Source organism: Aquila chrysaetos, chromosome 20 (assembly GCF_900496995.4).
Source record: "Aquila chrysaetos chrysaetos chromosome 20, bAquChr1.4, whole genome shotgun sequence".
In the NCBI taxonomy this organism is placed as follows: domain Eukaryota; kingdom Metazoa; phylum Chordata; class Aves; order Accipitriformes; family Accipitridae; genus Aquila; species Aquila chrysaetos.
In genome coordinates, this window is record NC_044023.1 from 3028455 (window position 1) to 3046698 (window position 18244).

General features: G+C 38.6%; 2 protein-coding genes across 5 annotated transcripts in view; one reads left to right on the forward strand and one right to left on the reverse strand.

Annotated features, from left to right (window-relative positions):
• VGLL4 (vestigial like family member 4) overlaps positions 1 to 17883 on the forward strand; it is an 85540-nt gene extending 67657 nt beyond the window's left edge. For all 4 annotated transcript variants that reach the window (XM_029996119.2, XM_029996118.2, XM_029996121.2 and 1 more), the window contains 3 exons: positions 9841 to 10063; positions 13012 to 13132; positions 15001 to 17883. In XM_029996119.2, coding sequence (XP_029851979.1) covers positions 9841 to 10063; positions 13012 to 13132; positions 15001 to 15269 — 613 coding nt within the window. In that variant the 3' untranslated portion in view covers positions 15270 to 17883. The remainder of the gene's footprint in view (positions 1 to 9840; positions 10064 to 13011; positions 13133 to 15000) is intronic.
• The window catches only part of ATG7 (autophagy related 7), a 132161-nt gene continuing 131676 nt past the window's right edge, over positions 17760 to 18244 (reverse strand). Inside the window, exon 26 of the mRNA XM_041118836.1 lies at positions 17760 to 17798. The gene's annotated coding sequence lies outside the window, so the exon portion shown is untranslated. The remainder of the gene's footprint in view (positions 17799 to 18244) is intronic.

Consider the following 18244-nt stretch of genomic DNA (forward strand, 5'->3'; position numbering starts at 1 on the left):
TCAGCTTTTTCAAAGGAATTATTTTACTATATTGGTACGAATAGTTGTGCAAAATATAATGAAGCTGTTATTGTATTTATAGTACTTCTAGAGGTTTCAGTAATTCAGATTTTATTAGCAATTACAAACAGCTTCAGTAAATTTTTAATGAAATGTTTATTCCTTTTATAAAACAGCCCATGAAAAAATCTCATTTCTCAAAACCAGTTATTTAAACACTGTTCTCAGTCTAAAGGTCTAAAGCCTGGGGTTTTTTGAGAACTTTTGAAATTTCTGTCTGAAGGGGAATTAATGTATTTTCTCAGCTTTTCTTGCTTCACATCAGCTAACGTTACATTGTGTATCTGCTGGATAGAGACCATAATTTGTAAGCTTTTAACGATCCAGGCCCTTTTCCCTCTTTCTCATAAGAACCGTTGGAAGTTGGAAAAGAAAGCTCTATAATCCCATCTCCTGACAATTTGACACAGTTAATTCCAGCACTGTGACCTTATTTTCAGAGACAGGCTCGTGTTGTTAAAGCTCTTACTAAATAAAATTGCCATTCTCATGTTGTTGATATCTTTTACTTCCCACATCATCTGTTTGAAGAAAACGATTAATCTGCTCCTCTACTGTAAGATTCTACCTGATGCTGTCTTTTAGGTGATTGAACTAAATAAAATCCCATAAACTTTTGAAAATTTGGGGTTCACAGATTGACTTAAGCTGGTACCCACTTTTACAAAAATAGTTGCGTGACAGGCATTGAGTGATGAATGAAAGTATTTTTTTTCCAAATAAAAAAATAGAAAATATTGTAAGGAACAACCCAGAAAATATTATAAGAAAATGTAACTGCCATTTTTTATTTCCTCTAACAGTTCTGCAAAGTTTCACCATTGACTTTCAACACCACCAAGTTTTCCCAGAGCCTGCAGAACAGACTGATGTACCCTGGCAATATTGAGCACACATGTATGTGGCTAATCTTGTTGCACTAGGACATGACCCACTGCTGTGTCTATTTTATGTGCAAGCTTTCTCCTGACATTGGCCCATAGTTTCCTCTGTGTGATCGTAAATAGTTTTTACAGTATTTTCCAGTGACTCAGTATAAAAGGTTTGTTGCATGTGCCAAGTTTGACTTCAAAAGGATGTTAATATGGCTGAATTATAAAAGCTGCATGTGACCCAGCACATGAATTGGTAGAACGTAAGAGGAAATGTCTGTCAGAGGTGTTTGGGTGGGCATTGCAGTTGGGTACAAATTAATCATTTTATAGCTGCCTCTGAATCTTTCCAGTAACCCCTCTGACCTTCAAGCTGTTTTCATGGAAGCCTCTTTGCTCTTGCCTTACACTGTCAGATTTTCCTTCCTGCTTGTTAGAAATTTTAGGGAAAGTTTGGAGTGTCCCTTTCATCTCATCTTTTATCATTTGCTTTTCTGGATGTTTTTCCCTTCCAAGGACTTGAAACAGTTCAGACCTCTGCATGGATACTTCTTGTTTCCATTCCAGCGGTGACTTGCCTTTCTAGATCATGTTCTGTTTGTCCCAATATATGCAGTAGCCTGACTTGCTCTCCAGATGTGAACGTTGGCAGGCTTCACTTTCTCCACTTTTCTCAGACTTTCTCTGACTTTCTCAGAATTAAGATTATTGTGCCTTCAAGCACCCAGATGCTATGTTGACTTCTGTATAGTTTACTTTTGAGCTAGAAATGAGACCTTAGTTCTGGGTCCTGACTGGCAACCACAGGATTGAGTTTCTGATGTGCATTGATATGTCTGAGTTTTGCAGTTTTACTGAAACTATCTTCTAAAAAAAAAAAAGTGCTTTCTGTAACTGTAGTAGCAGCGTCTTCTAAAGACAGACCGCATCCTCTGCAGAGCCTTTTTCAGCTTCTGAAATGTTCACTTCACGCTTGGCAGAAATAGGTCTTCATTTATGCTTTTTTCTAGTGCGTTGTGCAGGTTTTTCAAAGGCAACTGGAGCTACTGTTATTCTTTGAAGACAGAGTTATGGGGAGGTGGCTGGATCAGATAAATCTTAAAGCTTTTGGTTACTTCTTCTGTCTCCTTTCCAAGAAATGTTCTGTTCCTCTGACAGGCTGTTAGACAGTAGTTAGAACAGGGAAGCCACTGTCACGGTGTTGCAGGTTAGAGGACCAGAAAGTTTCTTCTCCTTGGCTAATGCGATCAGTAGGAGGCTGAGTATTTTTTGTCCTCAGTCCTTTAAAACTAAGTCAGAGCTGATGGGAGTTGTACTCAGCTGTTGGTTTCCACCTAGATATAGTTAAACAAAACTTGGAAGAGATGAAATGGGCTTATATTTACGCTCCAGAAATCATAGTGCATTTTAGGAAACTTTATAATTACTGCAATGTCCCATTATACCTAGATGCTTGTGATTGTGTTAATACTGAAATGCTGGAACTTTCTATTGTTCTAGCTCCACTTTTTGAGCTGTTAGTGATTTTTTTAAAAATGTATTTAATTTTCCTAACAGGCTAATTCCTGTTTACAGTTACCTCAGGAGAATTAATGAGATCACTTACCATTTCAGAATTTTTCCAGATATTTATTAAATGTTAAAATTTTGTTATTTACATCTCAGGTATGGCCTCACATAAAACCTGTTCAAAAAATTATGTTACTTTAAAATGAGACATGAGGTGTACCACACAAAATGTGAACCTAAATGCAGGAGGTTCGGGGTCGAATGAGGAGGCAGTAGAAGTGCAGAGCAGAGAAATTAGTGGGTGAGCAGAGGTTCTGGGGTAATTTTTTTTCTTTCTTTCTTTTTTTTTTTTAAGTTAAATTACAGGTTTTGATTTTTACAGGTAACCTGCAGTCTGTACCTATTGCAGTAAGGTAACTTTGTCATCATTTCTGGATTGTATATGTACACGTGTTCCAGCAGTGACATAATTATTCATTTAATAAATCCCAGAGTTTTACTTACGGATGGAATGAGTGATTGCCATTATAAAGCAACCAGTGCTACCTTTTAAAACAATCCTCTGAGTGTTGGAGCAAAGATGGCCAAACATTAAAAAAAATTCCCTGTGAGAAAAATAAGTAGGATCTGAGATTGTGTTAATTGATTTTACTGTACATTAGATTTAGATTTCAGTTTTGTGGGTTTGGCTTTTGACTAAGGTCTTACATCATGCGGTTCTCTTGCATTCTTTCATACTTGTGAATATTAAGCCTTCAGGAGGGGAGGCTCTTCTGTATCTGAATATTTTTGCTTGGTGCAGGCAGGCAGTAATGGGATGCTCCTGTATGCATTTCACAGCTTATTATTAATTTATTTCTGTGAAATCTGTTCTCCTGGTTGATTACATTTGCAAGTAACTATCTGGTCCAAGATTTTATCTCTGAAAATCTTGTTTTGGTGGGGATAAATATAGAAAGTCTGACCTCTGTTTGTTTATATGTAAGATTATCCTATTTCTTGTTAGTGTGTTTTCAATGGTTTTATATTTATTTCTCATCTCAAAGGCCTTTCCATTGGCTGTAGCACTAAGCTGAAAAAAAAAAAATTGTGAATTGAAATTTTTAAAGGGAAGGAACTGCAGAATTCTGATTAGAGAGGAGTGCAGAGAGTAGGGAAAAATAGGTATGGTTGGTGCATGCGTACTTCTGACTCTGAAAGAACTTGTGTAAATATGATGCTTAATTCTCCAAACTGGGCCTGATGCTCAAGTTGCAAAGTTCAAAAGAACAAAAGCTCTTTTCTGGGAAGAGTTAAGTTTAATTATTGGTGGCTGGAGAAGCTCTGAGGCAGTGCTTAAAATCCTGGGTGCCTTTGCTGAGTTGTTTCTAGCCTGAGGCAGAAAGTGAAGACTTAGCCGCTTGCTTCTTTCCTCTCAACCACACTTGACTGGGGGAAGCAATGGAGGATTTGCCAGCTACAGACCTGGGTTAAAGAACCACTTTGTAGCCAGCTGGCTAGCAAACTACTGTTCTAGAGTCCTCCAGAACCATAGCAGGAGGCTGTAGTGCTGCTTCGAGAAAGGTGTTCGTGGAGGACCAGTCGTCAGTTTTATCTGTGGATTGGTCTGAACACGATCTTTAGTTTGTCCAAAAGATTTCCTGCAGGGGGGAATATACTGTACAAATAATGTTTAAATAACAGCAATGGTAAAAAGGGAGGGCATTCTTTATCTTTCTCAGGAAACCATATCAGATGGCCAGGTTCTGTGGCGGAAGTGATTCTTGCAAAAACAATAATCTCTTGAAAGTTGCCTACTTGAAAGCTTTTTGGGATGGAATACTAAGCCATAAAAGTAACAGGGAAGCATAAAGCTAATAAAATGGGAAAAAGGGTTATGTATTTAGGTGGCAGCCATTCAAAGTAGATGTGGTTTGAAGAGTGTATTGGGCTGTTTGGAGTATTTTTTCATGTGATGAATACTTCAGATAATTGACTGACACTCAAAGAGCAAACTGCTAATACTTTGGAATTGGTTAGTGAATTTTAGATTTAAAAAAAAAAATCTGAGTAAGGAACACTTAGGATTTTTCCCTTTGGATATATCTAATTGTATTTTGAAATATCACCTTAAATTCTTGTTTTCCCACCTCACAGTAACAATTAATGTATGCCAGTAGATACTTTTACAGGAAATGATCCCCATCATGTGGAGAAGATACTTTATATCAGTGGATTATAAATCCTTAAGTCAACTTTAACAAAAGCAGCTGTCCTCTTTCAGCCTTAAGAGTTTGTGAATAAATACAGTAAAAGATGTTAGAAAATGAATATTATAAATACGCTGAAAATACTAAAATCATATTTGAATTAGGTTGCACAAATGAAAGTTGATTCTTAAGCAATATTATGCATTGTGTTTGTATAAAGAAAAACATCTTACATTATAATTAAAAAGAACTGTAAGTGGATACTTGTTCTTTCTGCAAGTGAAACACACTCCTACAGTACAACCATTTCAAGTTAGAGCTCTATTTCTGCCAAAGGGAGTGTGAAACGTCTGTGATTTCTTCACTTGGAGGTACAGTAATACTTTTGGCATCTGTTCCTTAAGGATCTGCAGGCTGGAAGTGAGCGCAAGCAAAACTGTCCCCTTCGGTGGGCCTCTTTTTTTTCCTTTTCCTTAAGCAGCTGGCAGAGTTACTCTGTTCCTGTAGGATGAGTGTGAATTACCGCCGCTCTGTGCCAGTGAACAGAACAGCCTCATTTAAAGGTTGTACAACAGAAAAAGTATTAAGAACAATGCATTTTAGCTACCTTTGAACTAGTTCCTGAGGAGGACTGAAACATTGCTTTCAATTAACAAATGTTATTTAGAACCAAACTGAAGCAGACTTTCAGCTAACAGTCAGGATGTGTGTGGTTTTGGTATGACATCCATCTGAGCACATGATGCTTGGTAAGTGCTGGAGCCTCGGTTATGATTCATTGGGGAGAAACATGGAAAACAATGTCTGTTTTTCAAGTGTTGGAGAAATGAATTTAAGGTTGGAATCATGTATAATTTTGCTAAAATAAACCTTCAAGTAGCTTGAATACCTCTGTTAGAAGGGAAGTAAGGGTGATGGGTATGGCTGATGTAATAGTGTCCCACTGCCTGATGTTTGCTCAGGTTCTCACCGATACTAATTGCTAGCTATTTTTCTAAACCAGTGGAGTTGCACTGGCATCTTCACCACTGAAGGTGGAGTCCAGAGTTACATATGCTGATTTTTAAGACAAAGTGGAGTCGGGGGTAGTAAAGCTGTTTGGACAGCTGGATTTATTTGTAGTATATATTTTTAAGTTGTTTTTCAAACATGGTCAGAAATCCTTCTTTGTAATTTTCTGCCCTTATGTTTGAACTAAGAGATGCATCTCTGTACTTGTTCAGTGCATGTGGAATTTTTAAGCTAATTGATTTCAGTGAAATATAATTATCTTCAAACATATGCATGATTTGATTGCCCCTTTGGACAAAGCATCTAATATAGAAACAAGAATGACTTCTCTCAATAATAATAATAATAATAATAATAATAATAATAATAGTAACAGGCTTTTAGTTTCTAATTGAAAATTATTTTTGAAGTTACATTTTAAACTAAAATTATTTTATAATGTGAAATTGATGAATACTCTATAAATAATTTTATGTACAGTTGTTTTACAAGTGGAGTCGGATATCTGTAGGATTTGCTATTTATATTTAAACAGGAGGGACTCAGAATTGCTGGTGTATTTTCACAAGGGCAGACCTATCAGGTTACTATTCTATATGGTGCTGTAAAATTTTCAGCTGGGCTCAGAAAAAATAGTATCTGATGTGGAAGTAGAAGCTTCAGGTATTTTTCATTTTTTGTCAAGATTATATAGTTGAAGGTAGATGAATTGAGGAGAGGATGTTTGAGGAGTGGACTATACACAGTTCTCTGCCCGGAAGAGGAGTTGTTCTAAGTTGAGGGAATTATTTGCCTACAGAAAGGGCTAGGGTGTGGTCTGCTGAGATTACTGAGTTAACTCAATAATTCTAGGTATCTTTAGGGAAGGTCTGCCTACTATGCTGTGCTTCCTGGCATCAGACTGATCCCATTTCCCAGTTTCTTGGTCCCTTCTTCCAAAAATCTTTGCAGAAAAGTTTTGTTGGGTTTTTTTGGTTTGGTTTTGGTGTGGTTTTTTGGCAACAAAACTATCAGTTCACCAATATTCAAGGCTGTGACTTTTTGTTTAAAGTGAGGAGGAGTGAAATAGGTGCTGTTGTGTAAAATGGAAAATTTCTTTTGCTTGGGGATTTCAGTAGGTTTGTTCATCACTGGTCACTTGAGAGCCCCGCGCCCCCGCCCCAGTAAATGCAGCACTAAGTTGTTGAAATCCCAGTTCTAAGAAAAAAACCCAAACAACTGGTGTAGCTACATTTTTTTGTTTCATTTTACAAATATTTTTGGTGGAGGAAGCAAAGTTTTTCCTTTGAAAATCAGCTTGTGCTTATTAAAGCAAAATGTAATCATTCTGAACAGGGATTATTTTTTTTCTTTGAGGCAGTGAAAAGTAGGAATCTACTGGAGCTGTATGTGGTTTTGCAGCCTCCAAATGGTTATTTAAATTGTAGTAGAGCAGATAATATTTAGTTGAAAAGTAAGATTTTTGGCTTGCAGCCACCAAAGATACTGCATTGCAGCAAGAATGAGCCATCTACACGGCATTGCCTTTATCACTTGAACAATGATTTTAGCAATGTCTTTTCATGTTATTGTTTCCCAGGCTATCTAATGGCTGTTGTCCAGGTACAAAAGCAGTCTGGAGAGGCATACTATTTATGAAGTTCCGTGCTTGCTTCCTGAGGGGCGGTGAAGGATTAGTTTCTTGTGTTCAGTAGCTGTTTCAGCACTGTAATTCAAGATGAGGCTACTGTACTTTAAATATAGAGTCTGTTGTGCTGCCATTAAGTCACACATTTGCATCAGTCATTAGCTCAGAGCAATGCAATTCTAATCTTCTTTCTTCTGAATGCTGATACTGCAGAGTAGTCTTGTGAATTGAAATGGTACCAAAGCTGGCGAAAGATCGAAATGCAGCACTGTGAGAATGTATTTCCTGGTGGTTTGTGTGCTGCTTTATTGTGTCTAAATCTGGCCTATACAGAAGGATTCAAGAAACACATGATTTTCAGAGAACATCTTGAGCACCAGCTGTGAAACCTTAAAGGTTAGATTTTATGGTCAATTTGCTAATCTGCAACTACTAATTTGTAATTACTTAAAAGGGACAAGTGATGGGGGGGATCTGAATGGTTACAAATTGCATTGTTATTCTGTTGGCTCTTCCCTCCTAAAGCATGTCAGGGGAATTTGGCATAGAGAACAAGCTGTGTCCTGAGGTTCTCAAGTCACTGGTTGCCTGGTATCATATTAACCCTAACTTCTACCCTGATAAATGAGTTGAGTTTTGATTCAGGCAGCAATAACAGATTTCTATACAGCCAAGTGACTCTTGAGCAAGCTGAACAATAGCACTGAAGAATTGCGATCAGTTCAGCAAAGGTCCTGTTTCTGAATACAGCAGAGGGCTGGACCCTCATCTCAGGAAAGATTATAGCTTTTCTAGCTCTTAACGTGAGAGGAGCCACAAGGATGACAAAGGTATGGGAACAGTTTTTTATTTGAAGAACTTAGTACCCTGGAGAAAAAAGGTTGTTTAACAGAGGGATGAACTCAGGAGTGGCATGAAGATGATAAGCAGGGAGGGATGGCTTTGTCTCTCTCCTAATACAAGAACTAGGGCAATAGCATTAGATTTAAAAAGAGGCCGTGTAGAAAAGGTATAAAGAAGGTATGTAGTTTAAACCGTGGCATCCATTGCCACAGGGTGCTGTTGAAGTTAAAGTGTACATGGTCTCAAAAGGCACTTAAACAAACGCTGTGCAACACAGCAACCAGCCCTGCCTGCCGGGGCAGGATTAGAGCAGAGCATCCCTGCACCCCGTGTTGGCTTTTTAGATTCTCCCCAAGGCACACCCTTGGCAGCGAGAGGCTGCCAGCACGGCTGCATGGCCGCGCCGGCTTAGGGGCGCTAGGCGAACTTGAAACCTGCAAGGTCTTTCTGTAGTATTTTTGTTGATAAGCTTTGGGGTTCCATATTTTTGTCTGCTGGCAGGGCTTTTTTTCTTCCCCTCAGCTGTTAGCATTCCTTTTCGAGAGACTTTCTCAGATGTTGAAATAGGCAGTAGGTTCTTGGAGTTGTAAGTTATTTCAATACTGAATACGATTCGTACATCTTAATTACCAGTATTATAGAAAACATTCTTCTATTCCTTTTCTGTCTCTGCCTAATATTCATCAGAGCATTTTTAAAGATTGCTCCTGCATATCAATTTGCTATGATATGCCTAAAAAAGTGGGGGAAAAAATGCCTTGGATTTTGCCGACTCATACACAGGACACATTAGGGCACTTCACTATTACTTCAAGAATCTTGTGAAGACAGAATGTATTTTTCCGTAGAACCAGCTTTCTCCTCTAGTGCCTTCCTATGTGATAGATAGACTGAGTTTGCTATTTCACATTGGGGCACTAGGTATTGCAGTGTGTTAACTCTTACCGTACTGGTATGTTCCAGACTGCCAATCATACACACACTTACCTAGGTAAGTGGTTATGAATGACTGCCTTCACCAGTATGAGTGAAGTACCCTTCTTTTGATTCACTGGTTTCCCTTTAATGATGATTATATTGCTGTATGGAAACTGAAATATCTCATACGTAAGTACAAAATCAGTATTGTTTTAATTGCAGTGAATGATAGGCTGATTATGTGAGTACATCTACTGAGATTTACTGTTCAGTAGTAGTTCGAAATTACTCTTTCTAAACACAGTTGTAATTAAATTATTCTGAGATAAGTGCACTGTGGTTTGCTTTTCCTTCATTTTCTGCTCTGAAAATTTTGCTTCCTGCCTTGACTCACTGTGTTTTGCTAATATCAGCCATGTCTTTGGAGTAAAATAAACTTTTCTTGGGCTTCAGCAATGCTTAGAGAATACTGCAGTGTTAGGTGACAGAGTGGGATTAATAGCATGTTAAGCGAGGAGGTGTCTGATCTTAACAAAGCATGGTCAGTTGTTACTTTAACTTGGTGCCTTTAGATAAGTGTCTGAAGAAATTCTAGGCTGAAGAAAAATGTTGGTTGCCAGACCTTGCACATGTAAATCATTGGCTTATCTTTGCAGGGAGGTGGCTGGTTAGACCAGGGATACCTCACGGAGGGATTCTATACCCCTCCTCACAACCAAGCAAAATGCATTAAAGGGATTTAATGTTGCATATCTTGTTATAGCTGGTAACAATAGCAAGTCCTTTGACCCTTTTTTCTTTCACATATTAGAAACAAGACTGCCAATGGAGATTATCGGAAGGAGCACAGAGAGAGGAGTCGCAGCCCAATAGAGAGGGCTGCTGCCCCAACAATGAGCCTTCATGCCAATCACATGTATGCCTCAATCCCAAGCTTGACCATGGATCAACCTCTAGCACTGACCAAAAACAGCATGGATGCAACCCGAACAGTTGGCATCACACCTACACTGACTTCTGTGGAACGGCAGCAGGTACTGGCTTCTAGATTGACAAGAAACTCTGGGTGGTTGTAGGAATCCTTGCTGTAGACACAATGAGGACTTCCCAGGTGTAAGCAGAACGTATTGTGAGTTGCAATAGGTAGGCGATACTATTCTTCAGGCAAAATGTATTTTAAAAATGCACAATGAATGTCACAGCTCGTTGTGTTTAATGTGAATAAATCACTGATGTTTAAATGTTATCTGTCACAGATTTCTTGGCCTTCCTGCTTTTTCTGATGCTTTGCTAAGCTTGTGAATGCATGTGTTTCAATTGGGAATGCAAAGTCTGTGGTTGAGCGAAGCTCCAGTACCTGCTAGGCAATAACTGATGCAATTCACAGGTAAAGAGGGTATTCACCTGTGCTCATCTTGGCAATCAGTGTGTGCTTCCTCCCCTCTGTCCCGGCTCTCTCCTGCCAGGACTGCTGAAGAAGAGGTAGAAGACAGAAAGGGCATAAAGGGAGAATTTTGCGCTGAATTATGCAGGTGAAAGAAGCTGGAATGACCTTAGTTGTTTTAGCCGGCCAAAAGTATTCATTGCGTTGTTCAGAGCAATGTTTTATCACTATTTCGTAATGACTTTTCCTAAAGCAAAGTAATGATTTTTGATTATTGCATAATTTATTTCCATATGCTGGAGTGGTTTGATTTGGTTTGGTTTTGGCTGGTTGGTTGGCTTTTGACTTGCCATCTTGTACACTGTTTTTTCCTTCAGAACTGCTGAAGATGAGCCATCTCTATGCAGGTTATACAATAATAGTTTTCTCATAAGTCAGACTCACTTTTATCCCCCTCACAAGTGAAGAGACAAAGCAAGATAATTAAGTTGCGATGAGCTGCAATATTGAGAAATTAAACTGGCCCATGTACCCAAGGTCTTCCTTCCTTCCGTCCTTCCTTCCTTCCTCCCCTACTGTGATGCCCTGCAAAGGGTAGACACTTTGAGTGGATGATCTTTCAGAGGTTGGGATTTTTCATATGCAGTTTATGAAAGCTTCTTTTCACTGGAGCCGTATACTTTACATCTGCTGTGTAGATTTTCACGGTGGTTGGCTACGTACGCTAGTCTTTTACATTTTGCTGTGCCAAAATGCCTAGCTTTACACTAGTGTTGCTGATATCTTGCATCATTTGGCACACAGATTGCAGAGTTATTGTTCTGTGCAGAACGGCTCTTCTTTGCTCTTGGCGTTCAGTGATGACAGAGGAGGAAGGGACAGGCTTCCACTGACGACACTGGTGCCCTTTGATAGCATTACCGCTGCGTCTCAGCCTAGCAGCTGACACCACTGACACTCTTCTGTTTTGGCGTGTTTGACTTGGGCTGATTCCTGTTGCTTGTTACCAGATTCCTCTCTCTTTTGTTATCTCTGACATTTTGAGCTAGATTACAATCTGTTTTCTTGGGAAAATAGGATGTTGGGGTAAGACCTTGCTAAGAGTAGAAATCATACAAAATAAAAAGTGTACTGAAAATAAGAAACCCCAGTTTGATGATCTGTTGTTTTGGTTTTGTGGGTTTTTTTTTGTTTTTGGGGTGTTTTGTTTTTTAACCTTAACATTTTGAATGGGATTTTATCTGACTGTGTTTCTAATAAAGAGGTGGGAAGAAAATACCTTCTTATTTTAGGCAGTGTAGGGTTACTCAGCTGCTGTAGTCACTGTTACTAAATTCTCAGCTTATCTCAATATTTCCGTGTAAATATGTGTAGTCTGCTCAGTGCACCTGTACACACAGAACCATACCAGGGGATTCTGTAAGATGCCTTATCCAGCCTCTCAGATCCTTTGTGGTGTTGGTACATGCATTCTTGAGACAAGCTTTTTTATTACCTGTCTGTCTACTTCCCATCTCTTGCATGTCTAAATTACTCTTCTGAAGAGAGAAGCATATATACATTTTTCAAACCCCACTTCATAGATGCACAAAATCTTGGCCCCTATAAAAAAGAAAACAAATGCTTCTACATGTGAACTGCTTACAGAAAAATCAAATAATTCTCTTTTTTTCTTTATTTACTTTTTTTTTTTTTACATTGCTGTCAGTGCAGTAAGATGTAAATAGCATCATTCCTGTTGTGTCTAGACAGATAGTGTTAAACCTCCCCTTGAAAGCTCATCTCTTTTACTTTGGTCTTGCTCTTACTCTGACTAAAGTACCACTGAACAATGAAAACTCTTTCCTTCCTCATTGACTTTGTATGGTAGTGATCGTGGAATTAAGATGATGTGAATAGACATTTTGGGGAATTTGCATGTGTTGAGAATGAAGAAGGATGATGTTTATTAAGTAGTGCTAGAAAGGCAGATTAATTACAACAGGAAAGTACTTGTGGTCAAGACTTGCTCAGGAGCTCTTCATATTTTACATCTTAACGGGCTTATTTTTTTGTGGCTGAAGTACATAATACAGAATTAGTCAGGCTAGGAAAATGTAACTTCTGAATGAAAAATAGTAACATTAAAACTTGATTAACACTAAGAAGACAAATACCCTGTAAAATTTGTAGAGCTCTTCTGAGTCCTGGAATCACAAGGATATGTGGCCATAGAATGAAACAAACATTTAATGTGTTGACGTTTCGTTCTGCATATGTAATGTCTGTGAAGTTGAAACAGTCACTATAAAATCATTTTAATGCTTTTAATGATTTGCTTTTATACTGCCCTTTTTCTATATGGCTGCCTGTCACTTAAATAATGAACCACCACTATGGAAATGCAATGTGGGGTGTTTTTAATCGGACAAAGAAATAATAGCTGAATATTTGGGGGTTTAATATCTTTTACTGAATTGGATAGTTTATGGGTTATTTCACTGCTGGGATTGGGCTCAGTGTTTGTACATCTCAAGTGATTGTGCAGTGAACTGCTGTTAATATGGCTTTGGCTGATTGCCTTAGTGAGTGACAGTTTTCTTTTTTCTTCCATATTAGAACCGTCCATCCGTAATCACCTGTGCTTCTGCGAACAACCGGAACTGTAACCTCTCTCATTGCCCCATTGCTCACAGTGGCTGCGGTTCAGCCATGCCTGCCTACAGAAGACCCTCTAGCAGTAAGTTACATGTCCGCACTCTTAACTGCCTGAGGAGAATTTGAGGAGCACAAAATTGTCTCACTAACCTTAACTGTGCAGGCACTGATGTATTAACAGGAATAAAAGGAGGTGAAACAATAGACACCTCTTTGTATCCTGTCTACTTTGAGACATGCTAGCACAGATCTCCTCTGCAGTCTTTCTAACCATCAATTCTATGCCACGGTAGAAAGTACCAATTCAAAATTAAGGAGAGAGGTGTCCTTTTTTCTTGTTTTGAAAAGCTTCTTTAAAAAAACAAACACCCCACACAGACAAATAAGTCATTATGTTTATTTTAGTCTTAACTGGCAAACAGCAGACAGGGCCAGCAGATCCAACCATGCTCTTATTTTAGGAGCTGTAGTTTCCCCAGTCTTTCAGTAGTCAGTAGACTTTTATGATTCGGCTACAGTCACAAAAATCTTTTCCTGCAGATACAAATGCTCTTCCAAAGCACATATCTTCCACCTTTCTCTGCATGGGTAACACAAACAGCTTTGGAGGGCAGTTGCTATAGCAACCCAAGCAGGGAGCTTTAGCTTTCTGCCTTCTGTGCAATTAGTACTTTTCATGAAATCTTTTCATGCAGTACTTGCTGGGAAACCTTGGGATGTTTCTCTTCACTGTGCGACTAGGGGAAACCACAGCCCTTTCATTTCAAGTCATATACCTGCTGATAGCTTTACCACGCAGCATTTCCTTAAGTTCATGGCAGTGAGGCTTCATCAGCCAGAATGTGTCAATGTAACAATACCAGTATGACGCAGGTAGGAACCTAAAAGTCCACAGTAGGGTGGTGGTGGTTGTTGTTATTAAAAAAAAGATCAGTGTATTGTTGAAAACTAGAATTAGAAGCTGAAGCGAGACCCTGGAGGATATCTCACATTATCTTAGAGAAATCAATAGCTAGGGACCTAAGATGTTAGAAAATTTCTAGAAAACTGCTGTTACTTGTCTAAGTAGAGCTGCTTCGGTGAGACCCCAGCTGTATTCACATGGGCTTTGGAACAGTGGTAAACGTTTTCAGAAAATATTTGTCTCTTGTCGCTTGAAGAGGTCTTTGTGCATGACACATTTATATTAGGATCAGTCAAGCCTTTCTGTAGCATGAAGGACAATGTCATGGATCTGACAGTTTTGAGTTCTTTTTGAAAGATAAATCTCATTTAGACACACAGATACTGTATCCATATTGTAAAACTGCAACTCTCATATTTCGTCTGAGGAATTATTACTGTTATTGTTCAAAACCTGTCTCTTAAGGTTCTTTGTTCCTCTTGTAATAGTATTACACCGTTTTAACGCTTGTAGTACCTCATGCAGAGGTAATGATTCATTCAGTTTTCTGACTGGCTCCTAGCACAAGTATATAAAGTAAGATGAAACCCTGGAATCAGCTTTTGGCATGCTGTAATTTAGAATGAGGTCTCCTCACATCTGACTGGTATCAGCAGGCTTGGGAGCTGATTTTAAAGAACTGTTTCCATCTTTGATTCTATTTAAGCCTAAATATAAGTTTTGTGTGATTGTTTTGGGAGAGGGTTTCCATAGAATCAGACCTGTAGCTCTTACTAGCCTGAGGGAGAACTGTAATTAAATACAAAATGCTTACCTGTTGCAGATCACAGAAATGTAAAAATATTTAACTCCATACTTCTTTTCATTTCAACTCCTTCCATCTTCTTCCCCACCTCATTCACTAACAGTTCTATAATGATGTAAAGAAGTCTTGCTTTATGCTGAGATGATACGAAAACGGGAGAAAACTCGGGTTCTGAATCCAGTACTTGATGCTGGGATTCTGCACCGAAATAACGCATCTTGTGCCTCCTTTCCCCGTCTAGCTACCACTGCCTGCGACCCAGTGGTGGAAGAGCACTTCCGCCGAAGCCTTGGCAAGAATTACAAGGAGCCTGAGCCAGTGGCAAACTCTGTGTCCATCACAGGATCAGTTGATGACCACTTTGCCAAAGCACTTGGGGATACATGGCTTCAGATTAAAGCTGCGAAGGACGGAGTCTCGAGCAGTCCTGAGTCTGCTTCACGGCGGGGCCAGTCTTCCCCTTCCTCTCACATGGTCAATCATAATCACTCACCCTCTGTAGTCTCATGAAGAGAGGACCGTTACGTTTGTGAATTTGCATGGTTTGACTGAGCTTTGAACAGTGCTTAAAATAGTGTTGGGGGAGGGGAGATTAGTTTTCAACACATGGGTTTGTGTACTCACTTTTTATTTGTAAAAGGGTGCCCTTAAAGATGATAGCAGGAACTATTTCATAAAGATTCGTATGATGTAGCATCCTTTTTTCCTGCCTCAATTACCAAAGAAACCTCTGATGCAAATCTGCTGCCCCTTAAAAAAAAAAAAATTAAAAAAAAAAAAATAAAAATGCACGCTAATCCACAAAAGCCATTACACTTAGTTGGTTGACCCAAATGCTTTTGCTTATATTAGCTTCTTGAGACTAGAATTTGTCTGGTTTGCTTACATTGCCTTTTTTTTTTTTTTTTTTTTCCTCTGTGAAGTAATTTTGTATGTATATACTTGAAAAGAACTGTCATGTATGATTTGCACTATTGGAGGAGGACTGAAGTTGCATAGCAACTTTCTGGAAGATGCTAATATTTTGAGGGCAAACTGCTGAAAAAAGGGTTTAAGGATGACATTTCTATCAGTTTGATTTTTCTTAAAGCAAAACAGCTTTGGAAGGGGAAGTCTCATACAGGTTATAGGTCTTTCTCTCTTTAGATTTCAGGTGCTTAGTGCTTGCAACTGGACTGCATAATTTACAGAACACGGGCATTTTTTCCTAAACACTGCAGTTTGTTAGAATAGAGCTGAAGTTGGAGGGTTCCATAGTGCTTAACGATGCATGTTTTATGAAAAATAGCTGGTATCTATTAATGTATAGACAGTAAGAATCATAATACTTATTAGCTTTTCTTCAGAATTAGTTTATTTTTGTCAGTAACAATCCTAGATATACTTACTGCTGGTACAGTTGTACTCTATGATATTTGTATTTGATATTCACTTTAGTAGCAGCCAGCAAAAGAGGACAGCCTCAGGACAGGCCTCAAATGACGCAGTTTAGAGATATACGATGCGTGGTACAGGATGCTATAGCTTTGCGCATGACTGAGTAATTGTTTCTGTCTGCAGCGCTGTCTGCTTAACAGGAATTTGCTTCCTAAAACTAAGTCTGTGTAATCCATCTTTAACTAGCTGCAGAAACTGCTACTGTTACGTATCTTGGCTGGACAACAGATTGTTACAGTTTGTGAAATATGATCTTTAATTTTTTTAAGCTTATTCATAAGCCTATGCCAAGTTGCAGCATACATTCCTCCATTAGAAAACTTTATACAGGTATTACTGCATTTATTATCATTTGCTATATTAATAGCTACTAACTAGAAATTAGGCAATAGAGGCAGGCATAAAACCACAGCTGTGCTAGTACTAAGAGCTTCTCTTCTTCTTGTTAAGTGTAACTACTCTCCCCCATACATTCCGTCTTCCCAGTACAGTTGCAACTAGGGCTTTTTTTTTTATACTGGGTTACCTGAAATGATTGGTTCAGTGTAGAAGGTAGAACTAGTTGGAAGATGAACTACACGTGATGTATTCTGGACTATGTTACAGTATTGGGTCCATTGTGGCTTTTATTTTATGTTTGTTTGTTTTTTGTTTTTTGGTTTTTTTTTTAAAGTTAAGCTATTTAATTTGGAAAAGGTGCAGGGTAGAAAGAGATTGGGAGATTGGCTCTTACTCCTGTTGAGAAGGTGGCTGCTCAATTTTCTTCAAAAAAAAAATTAAAAAAAAAAAAAACCACAAAAAAATCACCTAAGCCCCCAGTTTTACACATTTCACTACCATCTTACTGGGTAGTCAACGCTTACTTGCTTTGGCATTCAGTACCCTACTCTCTGTAGGAAGATTGTTAAAAGAACACTTTTTTATATAGGTAACTTTAAGACCATCGTTACGCTGTGCGTAAAGAATGTACAGAGAAATTTGTAGGTATTTTTTGAGGAACAATTAATTTGTTAATGATATGTAGCTATTTAATTTTTCCCTTTCCTTTATTGTAATCATTCATTTTTTTTGTTTGGAGAAAAAAGTTGATCTTTTTTTTTGTTGTAGATTTGTCTGTAATACAGTAAAAGTGCAGGAACACAGTTATTCTATGAGAACACTGCATTAGCATTAATAGCCACTAGTTTGTTACTGCTACAGGCTACTGAGCATTATAACAGTAAAATACTAATACTGTAGATGGACTCTGTGGAAAATGTGACTCCTATATTTCTTTGTAAACACAAATAAGATAATGTTTTTAAAGCTAATATTTTCAATAATAGCTGTTTTACAAGGTTACATTTACTTATCTGAGATAGGTAAATGGATTTGAGGGCAATAAAGATTTAATGTGATATGTCCATTAAAACGTATATTAGACACCATAATGTCATGAAAGCCAAAGGGTTGGGGGGAGGTGGAAGGAAACTAAACTGAACTCACCATCGGGAGACGTGGTGAAGTTTCTTCACAGAGCCAGGTTATCTACAGTTCAGTTTGAAAGATTCTCTCTGTGTTTGTAAATCTGTAATATACCATTCTTTTGTGGCCTTGTTTCACCTGGAAAAAAAAAAGGTTTGGCAGGCCATCTTTTTTTTTTGTACTTAAAAGTAGCCTTAAAGAACAATAAAGTGCTCTTAAATCACAAGTGTGTACATACTCTTCTGTATTGCTTGGTAAGAGGGGAAATTGGTTTCTGTACTTCATGAGCTGGAAGCAGAAACAAACTACTGCTCATGTCATCTCGTTGAGGACCGTTACCCCATTGAAGGGGCTGGATAGCGATAGTCTGGGTTTTGGGGTTTCTTTTTTCCCTTACAAGTTCAGGAGTTTGTCAAGAAACAGTCTTTACAACTACGAAGAGAACCTGCTGCTGCCAGGGCAGAGATGGACAGAAGTACCCCCGGCTTTAGGAGGACGAACACACGCCGGCAGCAGTCCCACCGGTCAGGTCCTTGAGCGTTTGCCCGCTGCTGCTCTCCATACGGGGCTGAAGCAGCTGTTCC